This window comes from Tasmannia lanceolata, unplaced genomic scaffold, assembly GCF_043159265.1.
Source record: "Tasmannia lanceolata isolate RefF3 unplaced genomic scaffold, GAP_Taslan_0.1 ptg000025l, whole genome shotgun sequence".
NCBI classification, from domain to species: domain Eukaryota; kingdom Viridiplantae; phylum Streptophyta; class Magnoliopsida; order Canellales; family Winteraceae; genus Tasmannia; species Tasmannia lanceolata.
The window spans coordinates 3,932,180-3,958,217 of NW_027518702.1; the positions used below are offsets into that span (position 1 = coordinate 3,932,180).

At 39.6% G+C, this 26,038-nt stretch overlaps 1 protein-coding gene across 1 annotated transcript; it reads left to right on the top strand.

Annotated features, from left to right (window-relative positions):
- The first annotated feature begins 342 nt into the window (after window positions 1-342).
- Window positions 343-26,013, top strand: LOC143857837 (uncharacterized). Its single transcript, XM_077368356.1, has 5 exons — window positions 343-1,532; window positions 1,624-2,020; window positions 2,121-2,287; window positions 15,663-15,838; window positions 25,767-26,013. Exons 1-4 carry the CDS (start codon window positions 1,118-1,120, stop codon window positions 15,827-15,829), a joined length of 1,146 nt encoding a protein of 381 aa, XP_077224471.1. The 5' UTR covers window positions 343-1,117; the 3' UTR covers window positions 15,830-15,838; window positions 25,767-26,013.
- The last annotated feature ends 25 nt before the right edge of the window (window positions 26,014-26,038 follow it).

Consider the following 26,038-nt stretch of genomic DNA (forward strand, 5'->3'; position numbering starts at 1 on the left):
GCCGATTGAAAAAGAAAAGACAAGGTGAGTTTATGCAATTATCAAAATATGGTTGTGCCAATATCAATAGCATGAAGAAAAGGCTACTGATATTTGCACTGCCATATTTTTATAATCGCACTAACTCACACTCTCCTTTACTATTTTGTGCAATTATAAAAAAATGGTAGTGCCAATATCAGTACCCAAGAGATTTCAAAAGATTCCAAATTCCATTCGCAAACGACAAAGAAAGATGGTGGCAAACGACCTTGGAAAAATCCAGAGCCGTGCACTTCGTACACGTGGACGGATAAGATCTGTCCACATCTTATAGAACGGGGATCGAGGTTGGGATTATGTTCTCTGAGTTGAAGAGCTAGGGTTTGAAAGCTCATCTTGCATTTTCTCTCGAATCAAAGGGAAGAAGAGGAAGGGAGGAACCCCTTAAAGCTCTATCTCAGCCATTTACGTGCCGGATAAATCGGATTTTCCGACCCGGTAAGAATCGTTTGTGAATCGTGTTTTTTCTTTTTAGGGTTTCAGGGAAAGAAACGAGGGATTAGAGATACGGATTTCAGGTCCGACAAATGTAAGCGCTCTCTCTCTGATTTTTTTGAGAAATCCGATCTGAGTTTGTTTGTGGGCGTGATTTGAAATCTGGGTTTCTGTGCTAGGGTTTTGGGGCTTCTGAACCTGGTTTTTTTTGTCGGGGTTGAATGATAGTTAGATCTGGAAATATAAAATAGAAGTTGAATTCGTTTTTGCCTTTGATGTTACTGCCACTAGTAGCTGGGGAGTAAAAATCCTAGAAATTTGGTGACTGTTTTGGGAGTAAAAACCCTAGAATTTGCTGGAAAAACCCTAGAAATTTTGGTGACTGGTAGCTGGGGAGTAAAAACCCTAGAATTTTGGTGCCTGTTTTTGGAGTTGGTGAATTTGGAAGGTCGAAAAACCCTAGAAATTTGGTGACTCTTTTGGAGTGAAAATCATAGAACCCTAGAAATTTCAAGTTTTTTTTTTTTTTTTTGGATTTCCACTGGCTGAAAGTTAGTTAGAAAAAAAATCCAAGAAATTTAGCATCTTTTGAATCTTACACCAGCTGAGATATCGAAAAATCTCGGAATTTCCTGCACCCATGATTACAGAAATATTGGAACAGGAGAATTCCACGGTGATACCTACGGAAAAAACAATGGAACCTGAGAATTCCAAGGCAGTTTCAAACGAGAATTCGACTTCTCCAGAAGCGGTTTCTGGAGAAGAAGTCGGTTCTGGAGAAGAAGCCGAAGCTGTTTCTGGAGAAGAAGCCGCTTCTATAGAAGAAGTGGCCTCTGGAGAAGCAGCCGAAGCTGCTTTTGGAGAAGAAGTTGCTTCTGGAGAAGCAGCCGAAGCGGCTTCTGGAGAAGCAGCCGAAGCAGCTTCTGGAGAAGAAGTGGCTTCTGGAGAAGCGGCCGAAGCGGCTTCGGGAGAAGCAGCCGAAGTGGCTTTGGGAGAAGCAGCACTGGTGGTGAAGACAAAGAAGAAGAAACGGGGTATCGCTGAAATATCAGGTAAATGGCAAGATACAGAGAAATAAAACCTAGAAATGTAGGCAATTCTCTGTAATTTCTCTTAAATACTAATGCTTTTTATTTTCCACAGATCCTGAGGTAGAAGTGATTGCCCTGTCACCCAAAACCCTAATGTCGTCAGCCAAATTTGTGTGCGATGTCTGCAACAAAGAGTTCCAGAGAGACCAAAACCTGCAGCTTCACAGAAGGGGACACAATCTGCCATGGAAGCTCCAGCCAAAGTCTAATAAGGAGGTCCGAAAACGCGTCTATGTGTGCCCGGAGACTTCGTGCATTCATCACGACCCATCTCGGGCTTTAGGAGATATCAGTGGTATTAAGAAGCATTACTGCCGAAAGCACGGCGTGAAGAAATGGAAGTGCGAAAAGTGCTCAAAGGAGTACGCAGTCAAAACTGACTGGAAGGCCCATTGTAAGACTTGCGGCCCGAGGGGGTATCGATGCAATTGCGGCACTCTCTTCTCTAGGTCCCTTGAATTTCCCCTTTGTTTCTTTAATTTTAGGATTAGGATCTAACTTTCTTTAAAAGTTCTGTTTATTTATTTATTTTTTATTATTTTTTTGCAGGAAGGATAGTTTCATCTCACATAGGGATTTCTGTGAGATATTAGCGGAGGAGAAGGCGAAGGCTGCGGCTTTGGAAAATTCAACTTTGGAGCAAGATCCGAAGCTGAAGAAGGCTGCTGCTTCTTCGGCTGTTGTTGTGTCTGCGGTTTTGCCGATTCAACAGATAGGTAAGAGATAAACAATAACATAGTGGAAAAACAACGAAGGTCTGATAGATGGATTTTTTTTTTTAATTTTTGTTTTTCTTTGTTTCTTTTGAGCTTAATAGGTGAAAACAAGTAAAAGTTTGAAAATTTGAAATTTTGAATTTGAATCTAGTAACAAGAGAGGGTTTAAAATTTTGAATTTGAATCTAGACCGGGGAAGGCTTTGTTTAAAATTTGAATTTGAATCTAGAGCAGGGGAGAATTTGAGTTCCTAATGACCTTGGTTTAGCTAACCCAACCGTATGTGTAGAAGCTTCAACTTTTGAGTGTATAGTTTGGATTTAAATCTAAAGTGTCAGTAAGACGATTTCAAATTTGAATTTAAATCTAAAATCTATATTTGAGGCTAGGAGAGAGTTTTGAAAGTTAGGATTTGAAACTAGTAGGGAAGCTAAAAGAAAGAGAGATTTCAGCTGATGAAGTAAATTGACGTTTGAGGTTTATTTGATTGGATTATTTAGCAATCAATTTTAAACTTATTTTGGCTAACGATTCGGCTTAGATAAAATGGATGCGATCTGGAATTAATGATTGAAGCGATTAATTGGCACAAGAGGATCAGATTTCTATGTTATGTAAAATTTCAGCATATAGAGCAAGACGATTTGTGAAACTTTCAACCTATGGCGCTGTTTGGATATGTGGAATTTAGAATCCAGGTTTTAGCTTGAAAACAATTTAAAGTTCTGGATTTTACAATCCATTATCTTGGATTTTAAGTAAGAAATCCGGGTTTTAGAAATCTCTCCCCCATGCTGAGATTTCTAAAACCTGGAAACACGGGATGATCTCCTACTCTCGCTCAACGGAAAGAAGGGTGATAAATCAGAAAACGACAGAAGGTCTCCTCTAGTCTCCCATCCAGGATTTTGAGGAAAACCAAGATTCTAAAATCTGCGTATCCAAATGGCCCGTATGAGTGTATTTAGAAGTTTGGATTTAAATTGAAAGTCTCCATATGTGAATTTCATTCCTTTTACCTTCTTCATGAATTTTTTCCAAAGGATTCATTTAGCCGACCCCAACTAGTTTGGGACAAAGGCTTTGTTGAGTTGAGTTGAGTTGAGTCTCCATATGAGAATTTCAAAATTGAATTTGAATCATGAATCTATATTTGAGGCTAGGAGAGAGTTTTGAAAGTTTGGATTTGAAACTAGTAAGGAGGCTAGAGAGATTTCAGCTGATGAGGTAATATGTCTTTCAAGGTTTATTTGATTGGATGATTTTAGTGGTCAATTTTAAACTTATTTTGGCTAATGATTCGGTTTAGATAAAATGGATGCAATCTGAAATCTGAAATTAATGATTGAAGTGATTAACTGACACAAGAAGAGAATATTTCTATGGTATGCACAATTTCAGCATTTAGTGCAAGCTGACTACTCTTATAAACGCAATAAGGCTGATTGTTGGGATTAAGCATTGAGAATTGGACGTACTAAATGCTATTATGACCTAGATATGACAGATAAATCCAGTTTCAGTGTTAGAGTTTAGAGAAGGGTAACTCTTCTGTTTTGGGCAGCAGTGGCTGTCTAGGATGTCTATTAATCGAAGACCAATGGTTCAAAACTACAATTGAATTTTTTTTTCTATGATTTAGCTGACACTTTGAATTTATTGCTGACACGTGTCCTGTCGCGTCCGACACGACACCTGTTTCCACACATGACGACATGTGGACGTGTGGTCCTTGGTATACTTTTAAAGGTATTGCTAGAAGTGTTAGACTTAATGTGGGCATGTGGACACATTTTTGTACCATGTCAAATGTGACTTTCAATTTTATTACCTCTTTTGAGAGAGAGAGAGAGAGAGAGAGAGAGAGAGAGAGAGAGAGAGAGAGAGAGAGCAGATTAAAAAAAGAAAAAAAATATTCAAATGATTTTTTTATTAAGTCTTCTTTTATTATAAACTCTACTTTTAGCTCTTCTTCAACTAATATTAGTTGCTATATCCCCTCCCATAAACCTAAAACCCGTTTCTAAATTTTGGAGGTTTGTCGTGTCCGACTCTTCATGTCTGTGTCGACATGCGACACTTGTGTCCGTGTGCACAAATCATAGTTTTTTTTTTGTGACAGATTAACTTAAATGCAAAGTAAATGCTTATATGATGGTATTGATGGTGAGGAATATATTATATACTTGCAAACCATTTATCTTGTATTTAGTTACTCATGCAGGCCAGCCATGCTGTACGGCTCAGAATGTTGGGCCACCAAGAAGCAGCATGTGCATAAGATGAGTGTAGTAGAAATGCGAATGCTTAGATGGATGTGCTGCCATACAAGGTTAGATCGAATTAAAAATGAAGACATCCGTAAAAAGGTGGGGGTGGCATCAATTGAGGTCGCTTAAGATGGTTTGGGCATATCTAACGTAGTCCTTTGAATGCTCCAGGTTGAAGAAGTGACTCGTGCCAAGTTGATGGAGTAAAAAGAGGTAGGGGCAGACCGAAAACAACTTGGGTAGGAACAGTAAGGAAAGACTTGAGGGCTTGGAATATAATAGAGAGCATGACCTTGGATGGGATAGAATGGAAGAAATTGATCTATGTAGACGAACCCAACTAGTGTCAGGATTAGACTTAGTCAATTGAGCCGAGTAGATCCTTTCACCTTCTTCATGAAAATTTTCTAAAGGATTCATTAGCCGACCCCAACTAGTTTGGGACAAAGGCTTAGTTGAGTTGAGTTGAGTTTACTTACTCATGCACCTTGCTTAGGATAAAGTGAGCTATAAAGACAAATAGTTAACAGACCGTGAAATGGAAATAGGTCAAAACAAGCCAAGGTTTTAAATTTCAGTTTCGGTTTTGGTTGACACGGAAACATAATCATTTCGGTTTTGGTTGGAATTTTGGTAGAAATCTTGTAAAATCACATAAACGTAGGGAAACATACGCAAATGATGAAATTTTAAGACAAAACTTCGTAAAATGCTAGAATAAGCACAGATACATTCTTTGATAGCCTAAGAGGTCTGTGTGATGGAGGACGCTTGAAGAGAATCAACAAGGGAGACTCGAAGAGACTCAGTGTAGGAAGGAAGAAGATGGGATATTGCGAGGAATAGGAGAGGAAGAAGACCAGAGAAGGCAAGAAAGGAAAGAAGAGAGAGAAACTTGGGAGATTGGAAATGCTCCCATTGCAATCTCTTGAATTTTAAAAGAAGAGTGTTGGCGGTGAAAAAAAATTGTTCGAGTAGAGATGAGAAAATTAGCAACCAAGGCAGTTCGAGAAGTGAATAGTGCAGCAAATGGTAAAGACCCAATACATACCTCAAAGGATGAAAGTGATTCCCCTTCAATTGATCCCTCTTCACGTTGGAAACTTGGTTCAAAAGAACAAGCGGAATTAGCGAAAGAATAGCCATTTATTAGATTGTCACCTTTGAGGTGGTGATCACCCGGCTTCCAGAAGTTAATGCAGAATACGTGAAACAATTTTGGCAGTCAAAACTGGGATTCTCCATTGAAGAGACGGGACTATGGTTTATCAATTTTGCGAATGTACTCACAGCGACATGGCGGGAGGTTATGGGAGTTCCTCCTCATGTTTGGTGTGAAATCAATTTTTGGCTAATCGGTACCAAAACCGGAAGTGTTTGCAGTGGACGAATCCTGCAATAGCCTATAGAGGTTGTAGTAGTGGAAGGCTTCTGATCAAATCATCCTCGGTGCACCAAAAACGTTGCCCATGCCGGTTAAAATTGCTGGAGACCTTTGCTGGGTAAAATCTAGAAACGTGAGAGTTCGTGGGAGATGCAGGAGATGTCATCCAAGTTAGAAGTGGAAGATTGGGAAGGGAGATGCCATCCAAGATAGAAATGGAAGATCGGGAAGGGAGATGTCATCCAAGATCGAAATGGAATATCGGGAAGGGAGGTTATGAGGAGATGCATGCAAAGGGAAAATTCGGTCCCTCTCCAAGAGCAACGCCATTCTAGAGCAAGTCCACCAGAGACGAGCGTCATCCTGTCTGGTGGTGGAGAGGTTGACACATGGTAGAGATCAAGCACCGACGATCTATCATACTCTCCCGCCATGTGTTCAGACTTCAGAGGTACACTACGCCAACGATCTCTCATTGGATGGAGTTGAGTAGGAAGATTAGTATCTTGCCAACTTATTAGAATGAGGGCGACTGATGTCTACATATCTCAGAACATTACCACTTCTTTTTAGGTCGGTGGGAGTGCCCAATAGCACACAGACAAGAGGCAGCGCCTATGATGGTGTTGAACCACAGCAGCATGTCTAGCTTAATATGCATTCAAAACCGGTTCAGATGGGCTCCTACAGGTCCAGCTCAAGTGTTTCATGCGGGACAGTGAGCCCTGTTCTAGCCGCAAGCTGCTTGAATTGGTTTGCGCTTGGGCTGGGGCTGCCAGGTAGTAGGATATTAGGACTCAGTCCAACAGTGTTAACTCGATAAAATGCGGTGCACGTCCATTGGGAAACAGAAGCACATACTTTGATCTAGCTTCGGATAAGAGAGCTTCAGCACACATGTCAAATCAGTTCACCCTCGCCCCCTCAATTCTTGGAGATCCGCTGGCACACCAATCAAGCCAAGTCCGTAACAGGGAACTCATTCGCTTATGCAGATTACATTATTTGGGTTTACCTCTGGTTTGTAGTCTCCCCGGTTGCTCGCAGAAAGCTGGTTTAGGTGCAGGGATGGAATATGTGGAAATAGATACCCCTGGAAGAGTGAAAATATATCCAAATTCTTTTACCTTCAGGCCCCAGCAATTAGATAGCCGCACTTCTGAGGCAGAAGATTGTTTTGGTAAGGAAATGAATTGGTTTGGCTAAGCGGACTAGATGGGGTTGAAGAGGAGGAAGGCAGCAGATTGGTTGAGTTGCAGCAGGTTGAAGAGAATTTAGATCCAATAGCGTTGCTGGCCCCAGATCTGGATTAATTGAGCTACTTGTGAATCATGTTTTGGCTACAAGTGGATTCCTGGGTTTAACCTATGCTGGTTTTCAGGAAAACTTAAGGCAACTATTTTGGCAGGTGGAGATGAGGGAGTTTCAGATGAGGGATCAGTTAGAGACATCAAGACTTGAAGTGCCCAGAAAGATGATTAGAGAGATGGTGCATTTGTATACATTGGTGAACTATGAAGAGGGTTAGGTCAGTTGAGGAGAGGGCAAGTTGTTAGTACATGAGGACATTTTCTAATTTTATCAATAGACATGAGCTTGTTGATCTACCTCTAAACAAGGAACAATTCACTTGGTTTAGAAACTCAAGTCGAAGTAGAATTGATCTCTTCCTTGTGTGTCCCAGTGTGGTCATCTCTGCTACTGGACATCTGTCAATCAGCTTTGCCCTATACCACCTCAGATCATTACCCGCTTGTATTAGGTCCTAGACGAGAGTCGTGGGGGCACAACCCATTCTGGTTTGAATTGGCGTGGTTGGAAGTCTCTAATATGGAAGTGACACTGGGGGGATTGTGGAATGAAGCTACGATTTTAGGTCCAGCCGATGTGGTAATTGGCATGAAACTTGGTTACGTTAAAAAATAGGTTAAAAGGGACGGAGCCTTGACAAATTGAAAACAAGAGCAAAAAGAAAAATGTGGTTAATATCTAGAGTCAAGGACTTGCCAGAGCAGAAGAGCGAGGCTATGCTTGTAGGGAGGAGGTGGAGAAAATGGGAATTCTAAAGGAAGAACATAACCATCTAGTGCTCCAAGAGGAGATATCATGGAGGCAAAGATCCAAGAGTGAAATGTCTAAAGGAAGGGGATAAGAATACAATATACTTCCATGGCATAGCAAGTGCTAGAGGGCGGGGAACCGCATCATTGTGCTCCATGTGAATGGATCAACTGGAGAAGATTAGGAGCTAAATAGTGAAAGAGATTGAGTTTTACAAGGGTCTGTAATACCTCATAGTAGCTGGTTCGTCCCATTCTTGAGGAGGTAGGGTTTAGCAGGCTGGATGATGGCACTATTCAAAAAAAAAAAAAAAAAAATGTAGGTTGGAGGATGGAGATAGTGCTGCCTTGGAAAAGTCCTTCACAGAAGAGGAAATAAGACTAGCCGACTAGGGATCTTTGCGTTGAGTAGGGATCAAGCGCGGGCCTGGATGGATTTTGTTTAGCATTCTTTCAGAGTTGTTGGGACTTTGCTAAAGAGGATATCTCAAAATTGTTTAAGCAATTCTACGAAGGATTGGAATTGGATAAATGAACAAGGGCCACATTCATTCCTCTAATTCTTAAAGTGAAAGGAGCGACTAAATAACAACTTTCCGTCCAATCAGTTTAGTTAGATGTCTTTGTAAGGGTTTTACCTAGGTGCTGGCGGAGCGACTGAAGAAGGTACTCTAAAGAATTACTTGAGGAAACCAGCCAACTTTCATCCAAGAGAGACAAATATTGGATTGTGCATTGGTAGCCAAGGAATTAGTGGACTGATATACTAAAAAGAGACTCGGTGGCGTGTGCAAACTGGATATGGGAAACAACATATGATCTCTGGATTATTCACTAAGGAGAATGGGGTTTGACAACAAATGCGTGCATGGATTAGGAGATGTGTATCCTTCACTTAGTTCTCGGTTCTTATAAATGAACCACTGAAAGGTTTTTTAAATCTTCTTTGAGTCTAAGGCAAGGAAAATCCGTATCCCCTTTTTTATTTGTAATAGTTGTAGAGACCTTAAGTAGAATGATCGATAAGGGAAGATCCCAAGGGTTGATTGGAGGTTTCAAAATAGTAAATTCTGAAGAAGAGGTAACTCATCTTCAATTTGCTGATGACACATTGGATTTTAGTGCTCTGTGAGTAAAGAAGGTATTACACTTTTTTTTGAATGGTGAAGAAGGTATTACACTTAAATGCTACGAGATGGTGGCAGGCCAGAGATCGAATTTTCGAAAATTCAGGATGCTTGCCATCAATATGTCGGCGAATGAGGTTGATGGGTTAGCTAGGCTACTTGGCTGCAAAGTAGATAAGTTTCCGACCACTTAGGTCTCCTGTCGGGAGCGGGAAGGCCTAAGAAAAGATAGTGGGATCCTTGTAAAGGCAGATCTAACAAATATCCCGATCTACCAACTATAGATCTTCAAATGCCTTGAGAGAATCATAATGAGAATCGAGGAGATCCAACGGAGATTTCCTATTGGGGGGGCTGGGGGTGTTGATGAGAAGAGAATATTATATCTGGTTAGCTGGGAGAAGATCTGTAAGCCCATTAAGGCTGAGGGACTAGGTATCAGAAGAGAAGGAGGTGAACAATGCACCTTTGGGAAATGGTTGTAGAGATTTGGAGAGGAGTTCAATCTTCTTTGGGCCAAAGTTATTGAAGTAGTATGGTTCTACCCTGAGCCACTAGATTTCGGATGATAGTTTCAATAATGGGTAGTGACCGTGTGGAGAGACATTTTACAACTAAAAGTAAAGTTCACCGAGGGATTAGATTCAGAATGTATCCAAGGAATTGAATCAAGTTTTGGCATTAAAAGTGGTGTGAAGATGCACCACTTAAGGAGGTGTTTCTTGACTTTATCATTGTGATTTTGAATAAAGATGTCTTCGTCCAGGAATGATTTGAGTGGAATGGGGACAGTTTCTTGGAAGTTGAACTTCAAAAGGAATTTCATTGATAGAGTTCCCTAGGGGGCCAGGCTTCTAGAAATGCTAGAGGTTACATCAAAAGGTTAGGAGAAACTGTAATACCCGGCCCCACTAAGGGTAAAAGAACAAGCTATTTTACTATTCGCAGATAAAATGGTCATAGACTATTCACATTTACTGTTCGCAGCGGGGCCCACCAGATGCGGCCCAGGTCCCACCACTAGCGGGTCCCACCACTAGTAGGACCCACCACTCCCACTCCCACTCCCACTCCCACCTACTCTCATTAAATCACCGACTAAAACGTTCGCCACCGACAAAATCATAGCTCCACCGACAAAATCATTACTCCATCGACGAAAATCAATCAAATATACTATAAAAATAATATAAAATAATATTAGCCGTTCTTGTACTGTTCATAAGCCTTTACTATTCATTTATTTTTGTACTTTTACTATTCATTTATTTTTCCGTATAAATAGAGGTTCCCGTAGACAGAGAAAACAAAAGAGAAAGAAAAAGAGGAAAAAAGAGAAAAAGAAAGAGACGACTCATCCAAGATAATCCAGTTCCTTAGCTTGTTACCCCGCCTCCAATATGTTCCACTGCCCTCGTCTACAGGTAGTGGGGATGTGAGACTTTTTACGACATGCTTAGTGGCCACCCTGCCCCTTAACATCATTGTCTAAGATGATGCATTTACTATTATGGGGGTGCGTTAAAAACCCATAGTCGGCGCGGAATTTCATTATTCTCGGACGACTCATGTCTCCGCCCAATCCACCAATTCATAATTCTCAATGCCTTTATTGTCATTTATTTTCTTTAACAAGTGTCCATAACATTGCATTATTTGTAAGAAACTGATGTAACATTATTATTTCACAATTTCATGCTAGTAGTATAGCAAAATTTGTAAGTAAGATACATATCCTTAAAAGTGATTATTTTCACAACTCATTAGCATGAACTAAGAATTTTCATTGCATGCAAATAAATTAATGATTGTCTAAAGGCATAAGTTTAGAGTTATCGTCACCTACATTAGTTCAAAACCGACTTATGAGAAGAAATCTGCGGATTATGACTGACGAGGAGGATTTTTCTCTTTTCTCCTTGTTCTTCTTGGATCCTTCCACATCTCTTCTCTTTCCCTCTCTCTCTCTCTCTCTCTCTCTCTCTCTCTCTCTTTTTCTTTTTCTTTTGCTTTCCTTGTCTACGAGAACCTCTATTGATAGAGGAAAATAAATGAATAGTAAAGGTGCAAAAATAAATGAATAGTAAAGGCTTGTGAATAGTACAAGATAGGCTAATATTATTTTATATTATTTTTATAATATATTTGAATGATTTTCGTCGGCGGAGTTATGATTTTGTCGGTGGAGTTATGATTTCGTCGGTGACGAACATTTTATTTGGTGATTTAATTAGAGTAGGTGGGAGTGTGGGTTTAGTTTGGTTAACTAGATTATTTAACAATATTTTGAAGGCTAAGAAGATGCGTGCAGAGTGGAGGAAGAGTACATTAGTACCTACTTATGAGAATAAAGGGGATATTCAGAGTTGCACCAATTACTGGGGAATTAAGCTAATGAGTCACGCCATGAAGCTTTGGGAGAGGGTAATTGAGCATAGGCGAAGAAAAGAGACTAAGGTGTCAGAGAATCAGTTTGGCTTCATGCTTGGACGAACGACTATGGAAGCTATCTTCTTGATTAGGCTGTTAATGGAGAGATTTAGAGAAAATAAAAAGGACCTTCATTTGGTTTTCATTGATTTGGAGAAAGTGTATGAGATGATTCCCAGGAGTGTTATGCGGTGGGTCCTTGAAAGGAAAAAAGTGCCTACTAAATATGTTGATGTGATTAAGGACATGTACGATGGAGCAGTAACTAGTGTCAGAACCACAGATGGCACGTCTATTGAGTTTCCGATTACAATATGACTGCACCAAGGATCAGCTCTAAGCCCATATCTTTTTACGCTAATTATGAATGAGCTTACAGAGGGTATCCAGGATAAGGTTTCGTGGTGTATGTTATTTGCAGATGACATAGTATTAATCGACGAAACCAAAGCATGAGTAAATGCTAAATTAGAGTTATGGAGAACTAATTTGGAATCTAAAGGTTTTAGACTAAGTAGGACTAAGAATATATGGAATGCAATTTTTGTAATGTAAGGAGGCGAGACGAGGATGTAGTAAATATGACTGGACAGGAGGTACCTAAGAGGGATATCTTTCGCAATCTTGGTTCAATTCTACATAAGGAGAGATGAAGAGGATGTTAACCATAGAATAAGAGCAGGTTGGTTGAAGTGGAAGCTTCCCTCAAGAGTTCTGTGCGACCGTAAAATCCCTACCAAGTTGAAGGGAAAGTTTTATAAGACAGTTGTGAGGTCAGCCATGCTGTACGGCTCAGAATGTTGGGCCACCTATAAGATGAGTGTAGCGGAGATACGAATGCTTAGATGGATGTGCGGCCACACAAGGCTAGATAGAATTAAAAATGAAGACATTTGTGAAAAGGTGGGGGTGGCTCAAATCGAGGAGAAGATGAGAGAGCACCGCTTAAGATGGTTTGGACATATCCAACATAGGCCTTTGGATGCTCCGGTGAGAAGAGGCGACTCGTGCCAAATTGATGGAGTAAAAAGAGGTAGGAGCAGACCGAAAACAACTTGGGTAGAAATAATGAGGAAAGACTTGATAGCTAGGAACTTAACAGAGAACATGACTTTGGATATGATAGAATGGAAGAAAATGATCCACGTAGAAGAACCCAACTAGGACCAGGATTAGAGCCGGGTAGATTCATTTTACCTTCTTCACGAATTTTTTCTAAAGGATTCATTTAGCCGAGCCCAACCAGTTTGGGACAAAGGCTTTGTTGAGTTGATGTGGGCGTGTGTGGTGGTGGGTCCTACTAGTTGTGGGACGAGCCAGTGGTAGGACCCGCTGGTAGCGACCCCCGCTGCGAATAGTAAATGTGTAGTAAATGTAAATGATATATATGAATAGCAAATGTGAATAGTGTATGACCTTTTTACCTGTGAATAGTAAAATAGCCTTTTATTTTACCCTTGGTGGGGCCTGGTATTACAGAAGATAATAGGAGTTGGATCTAGAGTTCCTCTGGGGAGTTCAATGTCAATTCATTCTACCATCAAATTGCACATTGTCCTGTGCCCTCACGAGTAGCTAGGATAAAGAACATTCCAGCGTTGCCTAGAGTAAAGAAATGCCGTAGAGGCTGGGTAAAGAGTTCTCATTTTGTCTTCTTAAAGGTGAATACCTAGCTTTAGATTTTTGTCAGCCTACGACTTGTGGTGTGGGTGGAAGGAGGTTTGTGTTAGTATTGAGTAGGTGACTACAACCTCCTAGGAGTGAGACACACTTGTGCAATGACATCTGAAGTTGAACTTTGATGGATACAGTTTTTGGGTAACCTCGAGCCAGCTGGGATAGGCGAGCTTCTTAGAGACGAAAGCGGATCAGCGAGGTTGCCTTTTTCATGCCCCGTTGGCATCACAAACTCTAATGGGGCTGAAGTTAGGCCAGTACTCCAAGGTATCAAATTGCAGAGAGCGATATCTTGGATCAAGTGATAGTGGAAGGAGACTCCCTCAATATGATAAGGTGGCTTAATGGGTCCCATTCCTTCCCATGGTCATTTGCACATTACTTTGATGAGATTCAAGTCCTTTCTTTCTTTCTAGCATTTTAGGAGGTCAGCAATTAGTGAAGCCGATAGGCTAGCTAGAGTAGGAATGTTTAAGGAAGGTTTGGAGTTGTTTGATTTTCTCTCTCCTTGATGACCCTCTAGTAGTGTTTGTGTATGTTTGTATTCTTATTTTTTTATCTTGCATTGACCGCCTTGGTCGCGGGTTTTCCCGTTCTTTCCTCCTTAATGAGATTCTTCTACCATTAAAAAAGAATCCATCACATAAGCAAGCAAGTCATCCTTAATGGCTTCATCACATCGAACACTTACTGACATGCGTTGTTGCACATGTTTGGAACAATAAAGTTAATAAAGAGGTAACATTGTAATGACTAATGAAGTATAAAAAAGTGCAATGACTAGCCATCCCTCCATGGATGCCAACTCTATGTCAATAGCCAACTCTGTCAATACTTTTTTTTTGAATGGTAGTATGATATACTAAAGAAGACTGAGGGAGTCCCCCTTACAGAACTAGAAGAGAAACAAAACCAAATACAACAAATAAGAGATGAAATTAAGGAGGGAGGAAATCATAAAGAGTGAGAACTTGATTTGACACTCCATCTTTTGCTAACTTATCAGCCACCTCATTAGCCGATCTTCTCACCTGCTGAAAAGATACCGACATTTCTTTGACGAGGTCCTTAATCTCATCAAAATATTGAAGAAAACGCCACGGGGGATCCCGCGAGCCTCTGAGCCAACTCTGTCAATACTACATAGAGTTATGAGGTGATATTGGTCCCTTGTCGATTTGGCATCTCATGCATAACATATGGTTACTTTGCCATGCAGTCCAATGATGCTGCCTACCAACTATCATTATCTACATTAATGAAATAAAATGAATGGCAAAGTAAAGTGCTTCTAAAAAAAGCCATTTCCCCTTTGAGTGTTTAGTTAGAGATTCATTATTTGTATGATGCTTAGGTTTGAAATTTGAAATTCCCGTGACTCTTCATATTGAAATGAAAAGTGGGCACCTTCGATTCTGCTAGGATGGGTCCACAAACCATGTTGATAAATATAAAAAATCTTAAATGTTTTTCTACCTTTGTGATACCATGCAATTGGTATTGATACCACTATTTGCATCATATACATTCGAATGGCTTTCAACACATCAAAGGTTAAAAAACATGGGCCTTGATTAAACTGGAAAAGTTTTATCTTTTCCAGGTAAGATTCATTCTATTCTTTTAGTGAAAAGTAGGGGCCTAATAAGAATTCCTGCAGCCCATACGAGGCCCCATAGAAGGGCTTTAGTAAAAACATAAAAAAATACCAAACTTAAGGCCCTATGTGGACTGGAAGAAAAAACATTTCTGGTCGAATTTTTTTTCTTCAATTTAGAGAAAAATGATATGATTAGCGACTCGTAAGAGTCACTAGACGACTCAACTCGGGAGTTGACTCGTATGACTCGTAAGAGGTCGACAACTAAGGATCCTATGCATCAAAACACTGGTGCACAATGGTGGGCCCCACTGCATCAAAACACTGGTGCACAATGGTGGGCCTCACCCTAATGCATGGGTTTAGCTGGAGATGGTGGGACCCACCTATCAAAATACGAAGTGTAAAATGGGGGCCCATCCCATAAAAATGAGGTTCAAATGTGGGCCGTACCCTATGCATGGTTTTGGTGGAGATGGTGGCCACATCCCGTCGAAACAGTAGGTCTAAAAGCAAAAACCATAGGTGAGAACAAAAATGTGAGGAGTTTCTACAAAAAAGAAAGAAGTATTAAACATTAATTCACGGGTTTTGTATTTATCGCATTATCAGAGGGAGGTAGGGAGGTGAATGTTAGCAAAGACTATTTTTCATGGGAAAAATATTTTCCAATAAAAATATTTCTTCTAAAAAAGTGAGTGACAATGGAAAGAAACATGCTTTGTATATACTATAGATAGATAGATTGATAGTCGGTTACCTTACTCGTTTTCAAAAGCCTAACTTTCATCTCTTTTTTCGCTTCTATTTCATGCTCATGACGCCAGCCCCTCCCATCACGATCACGGCCTCCTCACAGCAGTGGCAGCAACAGTCGACGACACTGATGACACCAACGGAGGTAGTGGGTCAGCACCAACCACCATGGCGACAGTATGCAGCAGCAGCAAAGCAGCGATGGCAACAACGACGGCGACGGCAAGCTTCATCTTGAAGCTTTTAGGTATGTTATATTATATATATTTTTAATTTAAAGCGGACTACAGTACTATTGTTTTGTTTGTTTGTTTTTGTTTTGAGAAAAACAACTTTATATGCTGTAAATTGCAACATCTATTCTTTTTTTTTCCTCGATTTGACTTCGACTGAAATGATGAAGTGGAATAAATCATTTGGGTTTTCGTTTCGGTCTTCATGGAAACTGAAAACGATATGTTTCGGTCGAAATTTAAAACCATCAAACAAACTGAACTTGAGTGCACGTATATCATTAATCAACCAATGCAGAAATTGAATGAATGACTAGTATTAACTAAGACTCTAATTATTAATGGTATGGAATTAGTTATTAATGAGAGGATAAACTCAATCAACTTAACAGATAAGAAAACTACTTTTCCCTATTGACAAGTGAAGAGAGTACCACCATTCAAAAATAAATAAATAAAATAAATGAAAAGAGTACTTAGCTTAGACTAATATGAGAATATTTCTGAGAGAACTATCTTTAAAGCAAAGTGATGGGTTTCAAAATAGGAGGTTTAAAACATGGAATATGAGCTTGGTTGCGTATTTTATTGTGTTTGCAACCTAAGGAATCTTATTTAGGTAAAACAAAATGGATCTTACAGAGTCTTGGGTAGGGGTCAAATTTGTAGTCAATGGATTAGGCGTTCGAACATGAAATGCAAACAAATAATTGAGAGAAAACATAAATAAGAGAAATAAGGATTAATGCTTGTCCTAAATTTTGTAATAACAATAGGTATAATGGAAATCAGATAACTTGAATATGGGGAAGTCAATCTAGCAGGGAGTATTTTATACGTGAAGCCACTAGCTACTGATAAGGAATTTTGTGTCTTTGTATGAGATCAATGAAAATTTTCAAGTAGGATATTTTATTGTAATGAACAGCCAACATCAGATATCATACAAGATGAGAATAAATATAAGAAGTAATAATATTTAGTTAAATCAATAAGTTTAGGCCTTCCCCTTTTGCATATTTCCAAGTTAATGGTGAAGCTGCGAGAAGAGAGGAGGGGGGGGGGGGGGGGGTCTTGGAGATCCTGTTTGAAGGCTGGGAGATGATGAACTGATTGCAGCCCCGACATCCCAATGATGAAAATGAAAAAAACGAAGAAATTGCTTGAGAGAGAGAGAGAGAGAGAGAGCTTGTATGTGTTTCTCTTATGAGGTTTTGATGTGTCTAGAGAGGACTAATAGTTGGGTATTACACAGGGGAAGGAGGGGAATAAAGGAGGAGAATAGCCATTGTGCTGAATCAATTAATGGGATTTTGGGGTTTGTTAGAATCGGATTAGGGCGGACTCTTTGATAGAAAAATCGAATGTAAATTGAGGAGAAGTGGGGTTGATTGGGATTCTATGTAAAGATGGAAGGTTTGCGGACGGGATTTGCAATGTCTATGTTTGGTTGCATAAAATCCCGGTAGCCGTCAGGACTTTGGTTGGATTTGGAATGCCATTCCTCGTTTGGTTGCCAATATTGCGTTGAACTCCCCGGAGACTCCATGATATGACTCTTGGGTAATTATTGCATGTCTGCTGAGGTGGCTTTTTTACCCCTCATTATAACTTTCAAACCAAGTTCCATAAAAAGGTGAAAGGAATGTTGCTCTTTCATTCTTTCTCTCTCTTCCCCATTCCTCTCTATATTGGTAATGACATCCCTGACTTATACCCCTACTCTTCGAGTCTGCCGCGCAGCCAAACACTACTTACCACTATTCTCTATCTTCATTGTATCCCTTTCATACAATAGAGTCGTCATTAGGTTGCCATATCCGTACGAATCTGGAAGTGTAGTAAAAAGCAAAGGGCCTTGTCTTTTTCAACTATTCATCAACCTTGTGGGGTTGATCCACATGCCTGTTGACATTCTAATGTGTTCCAGAAGATTCTCGTCGCCTCGCATGTTCAACTTGCACAACTGCCACCTCATATACAATCGGTTGGCCAAGTTTTTCTACATTTAAAGCTTTTCTAACTTCTCCCATAATTTAGGCGCGGGTATTTCTTCCACAACGTCAAACATAACGTTATCTGCCAGACGTCGCCAAATTGTGCTGACAGCCTTCGATTCAATGTCTTCCCACTCAGCATCTGTTATTTTCTCCGGGTTCTCATCCTTTCCCCTTAATGCCTTAGGTAGGCCTCGTTGAACATGGATGTCCTTCACCCATATTTTCCATAGGTTGAAACTGCCCTTACCATTAAACCTATTGATGTTGAAATGGGCAGAACTCAAATTTACCACCATTTCAGATTACCCACGATGCAAACCTCCACCTCGAAGGAGAATCTCTTGGACAATCTTTCTACCCTTGATAATCGCTCTAACCACGATCTACTCACAATACTCACGAATGCTCCAACCGCGGCTCAACCATTGATCGCTCCAACCACAGCTCTGCTACCACTGTTGAGAAAACCTGCAGGGCAAAATCCTATTCGATCGTGCACAAACGGGAAAGTAAAAAGAAGCAAACCACAAGATGAGTACCAAATTTTTTTGTGGTTAAGCCAAGATGCCTACATCCACGGGCGAGAACACGATCTGCTTCTATGAGAAAGCAAAATACAAGGATTAACTTGCAAACCACAAACGATATCCTTGGTGAAGAGTTCACGTATTCAAAGGAAAAGAAAATAGTTCTTCGTCCCTTTACTTCAAAACGATTGGCCTAACGATATCCTGGGTGAAGATCCTTCCCAGTTTCAAATTTGTATCTGCATACGATTTATGGAATAGATGGAAGGAGATTTGCTCTAGTATAGAGAAGGGGCCCATGGCATTGCAGGAATGGAAACCTCCTGCCCCTGGCGTAGTGAAACTTAACTTTGATGGCTCCGGTTTTGGGGGAGTGCAAGCGATGAAACTAGATCATTTAGATGGGCTTTTACAGGCCCCATTGGATTCACAGATTCTAGTGAGACAGAGGTGCTTGCAGTATGAAGGCATCAAATTATTGGAGAGAGAAACCGTGGACAAAGTTGTGGTGGAAGGAGATTCCGTCATGTCATTAGATGGCTTAGGGGATCACACGCTTATCCATGGAGGTTTGCTCAATACTTTGATGAGATCTAGGATCGTGTGGGCGACTCTCTAGTCACTTTTCAGCATGTTAGAAGGCCTGCCAGCAGAGTTGCTGATAGGCTAGCTTGAGAAGGGGTTTTGAAGGAGGTTTTGGAGCTATTCGATTTTCTCCCTCCTCCATAGCTCTGTTATGTGGTTTCTTTTATTCTTTGTGAAATCCTCCCCTGTTTTGTATTTTGTTTGTTTTTCTCTTGTGTCGACCATCCTTTTTTCTTTTTAATGGAATCTGCTACCATTCAGAAAAAAAACCTTGCAAACTGCGAACCATAACCGTTGTCTTGCTCAACCAAGACCATACATGAAAGTAAATCTTGAAAATCCCAATAGAAAACCCTAGAGACAACCATGAGAAAAGAACCCTGGAAGAATCTATTCTTCTCTTTCGCTGTCTCTCTCTCATGCCCCTCTCTAGCGGTCACACCCTTTTTCGTTGAGAAAAGGGGGGTTTATACCTAGGTTTCCCTAATACCTAAAGAGAAGTTCCCTTTCCTGTTTTTTGGCTTCCCACCATTTGCAATCCATACTCCTAGTCAAAAGGGCAACCCATCCCACACACACACACACACACACAATATACACACAAACCAAACTTTTGGTACAACGCCATTGGAATGCTGTTGGTACTTCGAGTTTTATCTTTCCTCATGCCGAAGATTTCAGTTTTAATCTCTTGTTTCTCAAAAGCCCTTTCCAACCACTCTGTGCATGGCTTAGTTTTTTATAAAGCCAACCCCCCACCTTAGGCCTTGACTCGTAGTCCCTCAAATAGATCTTTGAAAAATAACGTTGGATCATATTCTTGATGCGTTCGTTCTCATCGACTAATGCTTCCCGATATATGAGGCAGTTAAACGAGTTGATTCTGCTTCTAGCATTCACTATCCTATGGAAGAATTTAGAATTCTTGTCACCTTAAGCCAAATGACTCATGGTTTTTCGCGCCAACTTATTTCCTCTCTTCTCAAGCTCTTGTATTCCATCTTGAGCGACCGTCTTTCCTTGTCTACCCCATCTTGCTTTCTTCTTCCTTTGTATCGATTGCCTCTATTTCCTATGGGAGTAGGTCTTTTCTATTTTTGTGTTTCTCGTCATATGCTTTTTACCTCTCTATCTTTGCTTTTAGTAATTTCAGCATCCTGCACGATAAACCCCTTCTAACCCTCTACTTTAAGACCTCTCCAATACTAATTAAACTTACCTTGGAATCCAGGATTCTCTAACAACGCGCCAAGTCGAATTTGAATGGCCTTTGTTCCCTTTCATAATCCTTCATCTCCAAAAGCTTTGGACAATGGTCGGAACTGGAAGAGGTGACACCTTTTTGGACATCGAGCAAAATCTCTCTTCCCACTCCTTTGAATTCTGTACTAGATCAAGCAGATACAAGATGGTATTTTCTTGGATATTTGACCAAGTAAAATCTCTCACCTAGAGGTAGATCTATCAGTTCGCTCTCCATCGTTCTCCTGGATGAACTCAGACAAGTTCCACATACTAGTAGTCAATCTTCCAGAGAGTCTGACTCTTCATCGACTATCCATGGACCTTGCAAACTTCCAAAAATTTCCTTTAGCTCATACTAGAAACTACTTCACTGCCTAGTTTCCACCTCACCGGGATCCGAATTCATGCTGCCAACAAATTTCATGAAAATTGCTTCTCTTCGATCTCTTCTGTAGTGAATTTATCTTCCCTCCAAGTGATGATAATTCCTCCAGCAGCACCTCTTGCATCAAGCGATACCATTTTCCCCCAATATTGTTGATGAGACTATCAAGTACACCGGCGGCCTTCGACTCCACAATTACCATATATCAATCTTTCGCTTACGGATGGTATCCATAATGACTAGCCAATTATTCTGTGATCCCATTCCCAATCCTCTGATGTTTCAACAAGTCTACTAGTAGTGTTGTTACTCCATGTACGGCCTTAGCCCAGTCTTCTTAATTACCTTGGGACCTTTGCGGCTTTCCTCTTCCTTAAGGGCCCATTTGGATAGCCCTTGGATTTGGATTTGGATTTGGGTTTCTAAATCCAAATCCAGCGTCTGACATCAGTTTTGGCATCCGAATCTGGATTTGAGCCAAATCCACATTATTTCAAAATTAACCAAATTACAAGAAAGGTTTTGATTTGTAAATTTGCTTTAAAACACAATATTTAGAAATCCAGATATTGGATAACCCCTCTTAAAAAAAAAAGATATTGGGTAACCCTAATCGCATTTGGATAACCCTCATCGCATTCATTCTCAACTCGGTCGACCATGGCACATCTCCCCTATGAGTCCTCTCCTCGTCCTAGGCTACACATAGCAGGTAAAATACCTCCTCCTCTCCCTCTCTCCCTCCCTCTCTCTCTCTCTCATATTTTCCCAACCTATCCCTTCTAACTCTTTCTTCTTTTGTTCTTCCTGGTTGGCAGCTCTCTCTCTCTCTCTCTCTCTCTCTAGGGTTTGATCAAATAGATTCATCGATTTCATCCCTCTGTTGCTCTTTTTTTTTTCCAGTTATGTATCATTTATTTATTTATTTTTTTATATATATCGATTTAGCGAAAGTTAATTCTTTGATTGCCTTGAAATCTGCTGAGCATGGTGTAGGTCTTTCTAATATCGTCTGTGAATGGATGATTTGTAGGATGCTTTTGGGGGTTTCCCTCACCTCTGCTTGAGAGGTTTGTCGATTGATGGGTATATGACTAAAATGGAGCTTTTATCTGATGAGGTCTAGGGTTTCTGTTTGCATCAATTGATTTTTTTGTAGATGTGGCCATTTTGTGGGTTTTCACTCTAGGCAAAGTCTTGATATGGGCTTACAAAACAAAATTTTTAGGTTACGTCATACATGCTTTTATTTTGCCCCAGTTCAAGACATTTCACAGATTGGTATGAACATAGTTTTACTTGAATTAAATTTATGTTTATAAATTTTTATTTGTTTACTTATTTCTCTGTTGTCTGAATTGTGTGTGCCGGATTCCATTTGGCAGGCTAAGCAAAGGACTTCCATTTCATTTGCTATAATTGACTGGCGGTTTTTATAACAAATTTGGAGGGAATGTTTCATGTTGATTTAAACTTTTTTTTAAAAGTTAATACTGAAAGATTACTCCGTTTCTAGTTATTTGAGGACTTTTTCAGTAGGGAAGGAACTTCGTGTGTCTCTCTCTCTCTCTCATTTTCATATCGAGTTCTCTTTTCCTTTCTTTTTTGACACTTTTTTTTATATGCTAAAGAAGTATGAAGAATAGTTTCTTGTGGGTCTTTCTAATTTTTTTAGGAATGTTTTGGTTTTCTTCTATTTGCTTTATGTTACATAAATTGACTCTTTTGTTGACTCGGAAACTTTTCCTGCCTAACCTCTCTATTCCATTCTCCCCTGCTTTCCTGTACTTGTTCATAGAATCCTTAAGAGATTACTCCACGTTTAGAACTCTACCTAATTTGGTCAACTAGCTGAGCTTTTCACTTTGCAGACACCTTAACAGATAACTGACCAAATAGGCTTAAACCTTTTTTTTTCAATGATCAAATAACATTAACCTTCTCACTATTCGATCTCTGACTTGCACTCATTGCTTAGCTAGGCTTTTTTGGAGCTATATGTGAACACAATGTCATGTTTTAACCAATGTTACCGGGATTGCCCTCCCACCCTCCGAACCGCTATCCGGGGTCGTCGACCCGAAACATGGGTCTTTTTCGACTTGGATCTCCAAAAATGGCAACTCGGACGACCCACAGGAAAGGGAAAATTGCATAGAGAGAGAGGCAGAAGGGGAAGAAGGGGGAAAGAGAACAAAAAAAACACTCTCATTCCCAGCTTTAATCTAATCATTTATACCTCATTGGAGGCCGAAAAAAGAAGAAATTGAGAAGAGGCAAAGAGACCAACCCGAAACAGATGTTGTTCTGATAGAAACTTCTACTGAAGATCGCCAATCGAAATACAATCCATGTACAATATTGTAAAACCTCCTTCCCTGCTTCCTTGTTTTCGCAAAGAGGGGGGCTGTAAATGGCATAAGAGAGAAGGGAAAAGGGAAACCGTGGAAGGCATGCAACCACTTTAAAACCCTAAACAAAAAATTCGACCACAAGCCTACTGATATTGGCACTACTAGTTTTAACGTATTTTTTAAAAGTTATCCAATGTTATTGCCTTTCTAAAAAACTGATATTGGCACTACAAGTTTTAATCTCTCTTTTAAATAGCTGTCAAATTTGATTACCTTTCCCAAAAATTGTTAGCAGCCACCGGTTGATATGCTTGATCGTCATATTTAAGATAACTCCTAACAATGCCTTCGCATCTCTTCATTTAAAAAAAAAAAAAAAAAACCCAATGCTTTAGCATCTCTTGGCATAACATTAAATTAGAGAGTGAGCACCAGAGCGACCCGGATTAGCTAACCGACCTGCGACCCCATATAGCTAACCGACTTAGCATACCCTCATCGTACTGCCTACTGGGCTACCATTGTACTCCGTACCCTTTCCCGTACCGCGTACTAGAACAAACTGCGTTCTAGGTAACCTTGGTTTTAACCTTTTTTAAAGAGTCCAAATTTCAAACCAATTGGGAGGCATCCAATTCTGGTTCGAGTATCCAATATTATAGCTCAATTGAAATACCAAAACTGTAGGATGTTTTAACTTTTCCCTTTCACTTGATGTAAACTGTAGAGACAAATGTAGACAACATTGCCAATATACCCTTTTTTTCAGCTGCGCATTAACAAAAACTTGAACCGAGTTTGAGAAATGTGCACATATTCCCGACCTGATCTTGTCATTGCAGCATTGAAAATTATGCATATAGTACTCGAGCAAGTAAGCATACCATCCTTGAGCCGTTTTAAAATTTTTTCTTTCCTACTTGTCAATTGACAAATATCTTTCAAGGATTATTTTGACATGCTTCTCAAAGAGGTTAACATCAGCAGTTTTGGTTATTTTCCAGTTGGTTTGAAGAGTGGATGGGAAAGCAGTAAGAGACTTACTACTTTTCTTTAAACTTTCATGTTCCAAAATGCTACCATGTTAAGAGATGTATCTATGATATTCATGATCAAGGTCATAAAAATTGGAATTGAATCGTAAATCGTAATAGGTTTCAAATCGTATCGAATCATAAATCGGATATAGGATCGTAAATCGTCAGATTTTTTGAGATTTATATTAAAAATTGAAAAAATATTAAAAAAATATAAGCAACATTTAAAAAAAAAAGAAAATTAGTAATTATCTATTTTTCACTCAAAACTATTAAATTAAATATAAAATTCCATGATTAGTAATCTAAACTTGTGGCCGGTATAGGTAGAAGTAGGAAGTATACGGAGAAGGGAAGAAGAGGAGAAAAAGGAGGAGGAGATGAATGGAGTTGGGGTTTTCTTTACTTGCTTTTAGTTTATAAGTTGGGGAGAAGAGTTTCCATTTCAAAAAAAGTTGGGGAGAAGAGTTTATAGACGATTTATTTCTAATCGTAAAGGGCCCACCACAAAAAAAAGCAAATAAATAAGAATCGTAAAAATCGCGAGATTCAAAATCGAATTGTACGATTTTTACGAAAACGATTCTTCCTTCCGATTTGAATCTTCGATTTGAAGCGTACGGTTTTAACAACATGGTTCATGAGGTCTATTTGGGTGCAATTTTGTAAGCCTTTGAAGAATCATCCCAATCATTGTCCTAATTTTGTTCATTTTCTATCAATGGTGAGCAATACATAAACATTGTGTATATGTGCTGATAAAATCCGCATGATGTTAAAAAGTCCATTGATGAGAAGCACCATCTCAGTAGAACTGAATAAGCTTTTGCATGTGTGCTATATGTAATTGACTGGACAATTTAGATATTTTAGAATATAACTGACCTGACTATTTAGATATTTGTAGGGCTGCAACTTGGGTTTTACCCAAGCCGCATCGACCCGACCCGAAAATAACATGGGCTGGGTTTAGAAATCATGGGTATTGGGTAGGTTCCGGTTTTAAATTGGAAAACCTAACTCAATCTCTGGTAGGACCGGGTTTAAAGGAAAAAAACCCGAAACCCGAAAACCCGACTCATATGGGTGTACTGTGACTTTCTTAAATATCTCTTGATTAACATAGAAAATTATTTTCCAATATATTGAAATAATTGTTTTCATTGAGGTGAGCATGTCTGTTATGTGAAAATAGTGTCCTTAAATTTATACGCTTGATGACATAAATTTAGAGATATTTGGTGAAGATTTTTGGGTAGGGTCGGGTTTACGACTCAGGTTTTCCTGTAAAAAAATTAGACCCGGCCTGACCCGAGTTGCACCCCGAGATATTTGACTGTGTATTTTTATTTGTAAATGTTTGTAGGGGAAGCTTGTCATTACTCTACTTATAGTGCATCTGTTGTTTTCTTTGATGAAGGCAGACAGTTTTGGAGAAGTCCATCTAAGAGTTTCTTAATACCTTCCAAACAGGCCAAACAGTTATGTGAACGGGCCTAACAATTTCCACTTTGAATTTTTAACAAGTAATTGGGATTGATTATGATCAACTAATCACTGTTTGATCTTTACTGAAACACTGACTGCATTTCCATGGTGACTTGTACATTTTGGGTGAAAGAAGTTGAGTCATGTTAGATGGAAAGCCAATTGTCCCTATTTTCATGTGTTATCCAATTATAGATGCTAGCATGTTGCACACTTCTGGCTAAGCTGCTATAAATGACTTATGTTTTAGGTGTCTTAGCTGCTTTTTTATTTTTTTATTGATGTTTTTATATTATCTGTGACTCTCTTGTTTGATTGTAGTCCGAGGATGATGGCAGACGGGCATAAAAAGGATACAATAATGAAGAGCATACTCAAAGGATTCAAAACTATCTGGGCTGTCTCAAGGAGAAGCTGCTGCAGAAGTTCAAGCAGAAGCCTCATGTTGTGGATTGGAGTTGGTTTTTATTGCATGTGGTGGATTGGTGTTAATTGTTGGTTAATTTTTATGACACGTGTACTTTGGCCATTTCTCATACAATGATTATAGTATTCTGGTTAGTTTGTATGAGGAGTATTTTGTTCATTATCGC

Bases quoted from the DNA above. Each gene is read 5' to 3' on its own strand.
- LOC143857837 (XM_077368356.1), top strand. From the start codon at position 1,118: ATGATTACAGAAATATTGGAACAGGAGAATTCCACGGTGATACCTACG. The intron at 1,533-1,623 runs GTAAATGGCAAG...TATTTTCCACAG, and splicing joins GGGTATCGCTGAAATATCAG to ATCCTGAGGTAGAAGTGATT. The intron at 2,288-15,662 runs GTAAGAGATAAA...TCATGACGCCAG, and splicing joins TTTGCCGATTCAACAGATAG to CCCCTCCCATCACGATCACG.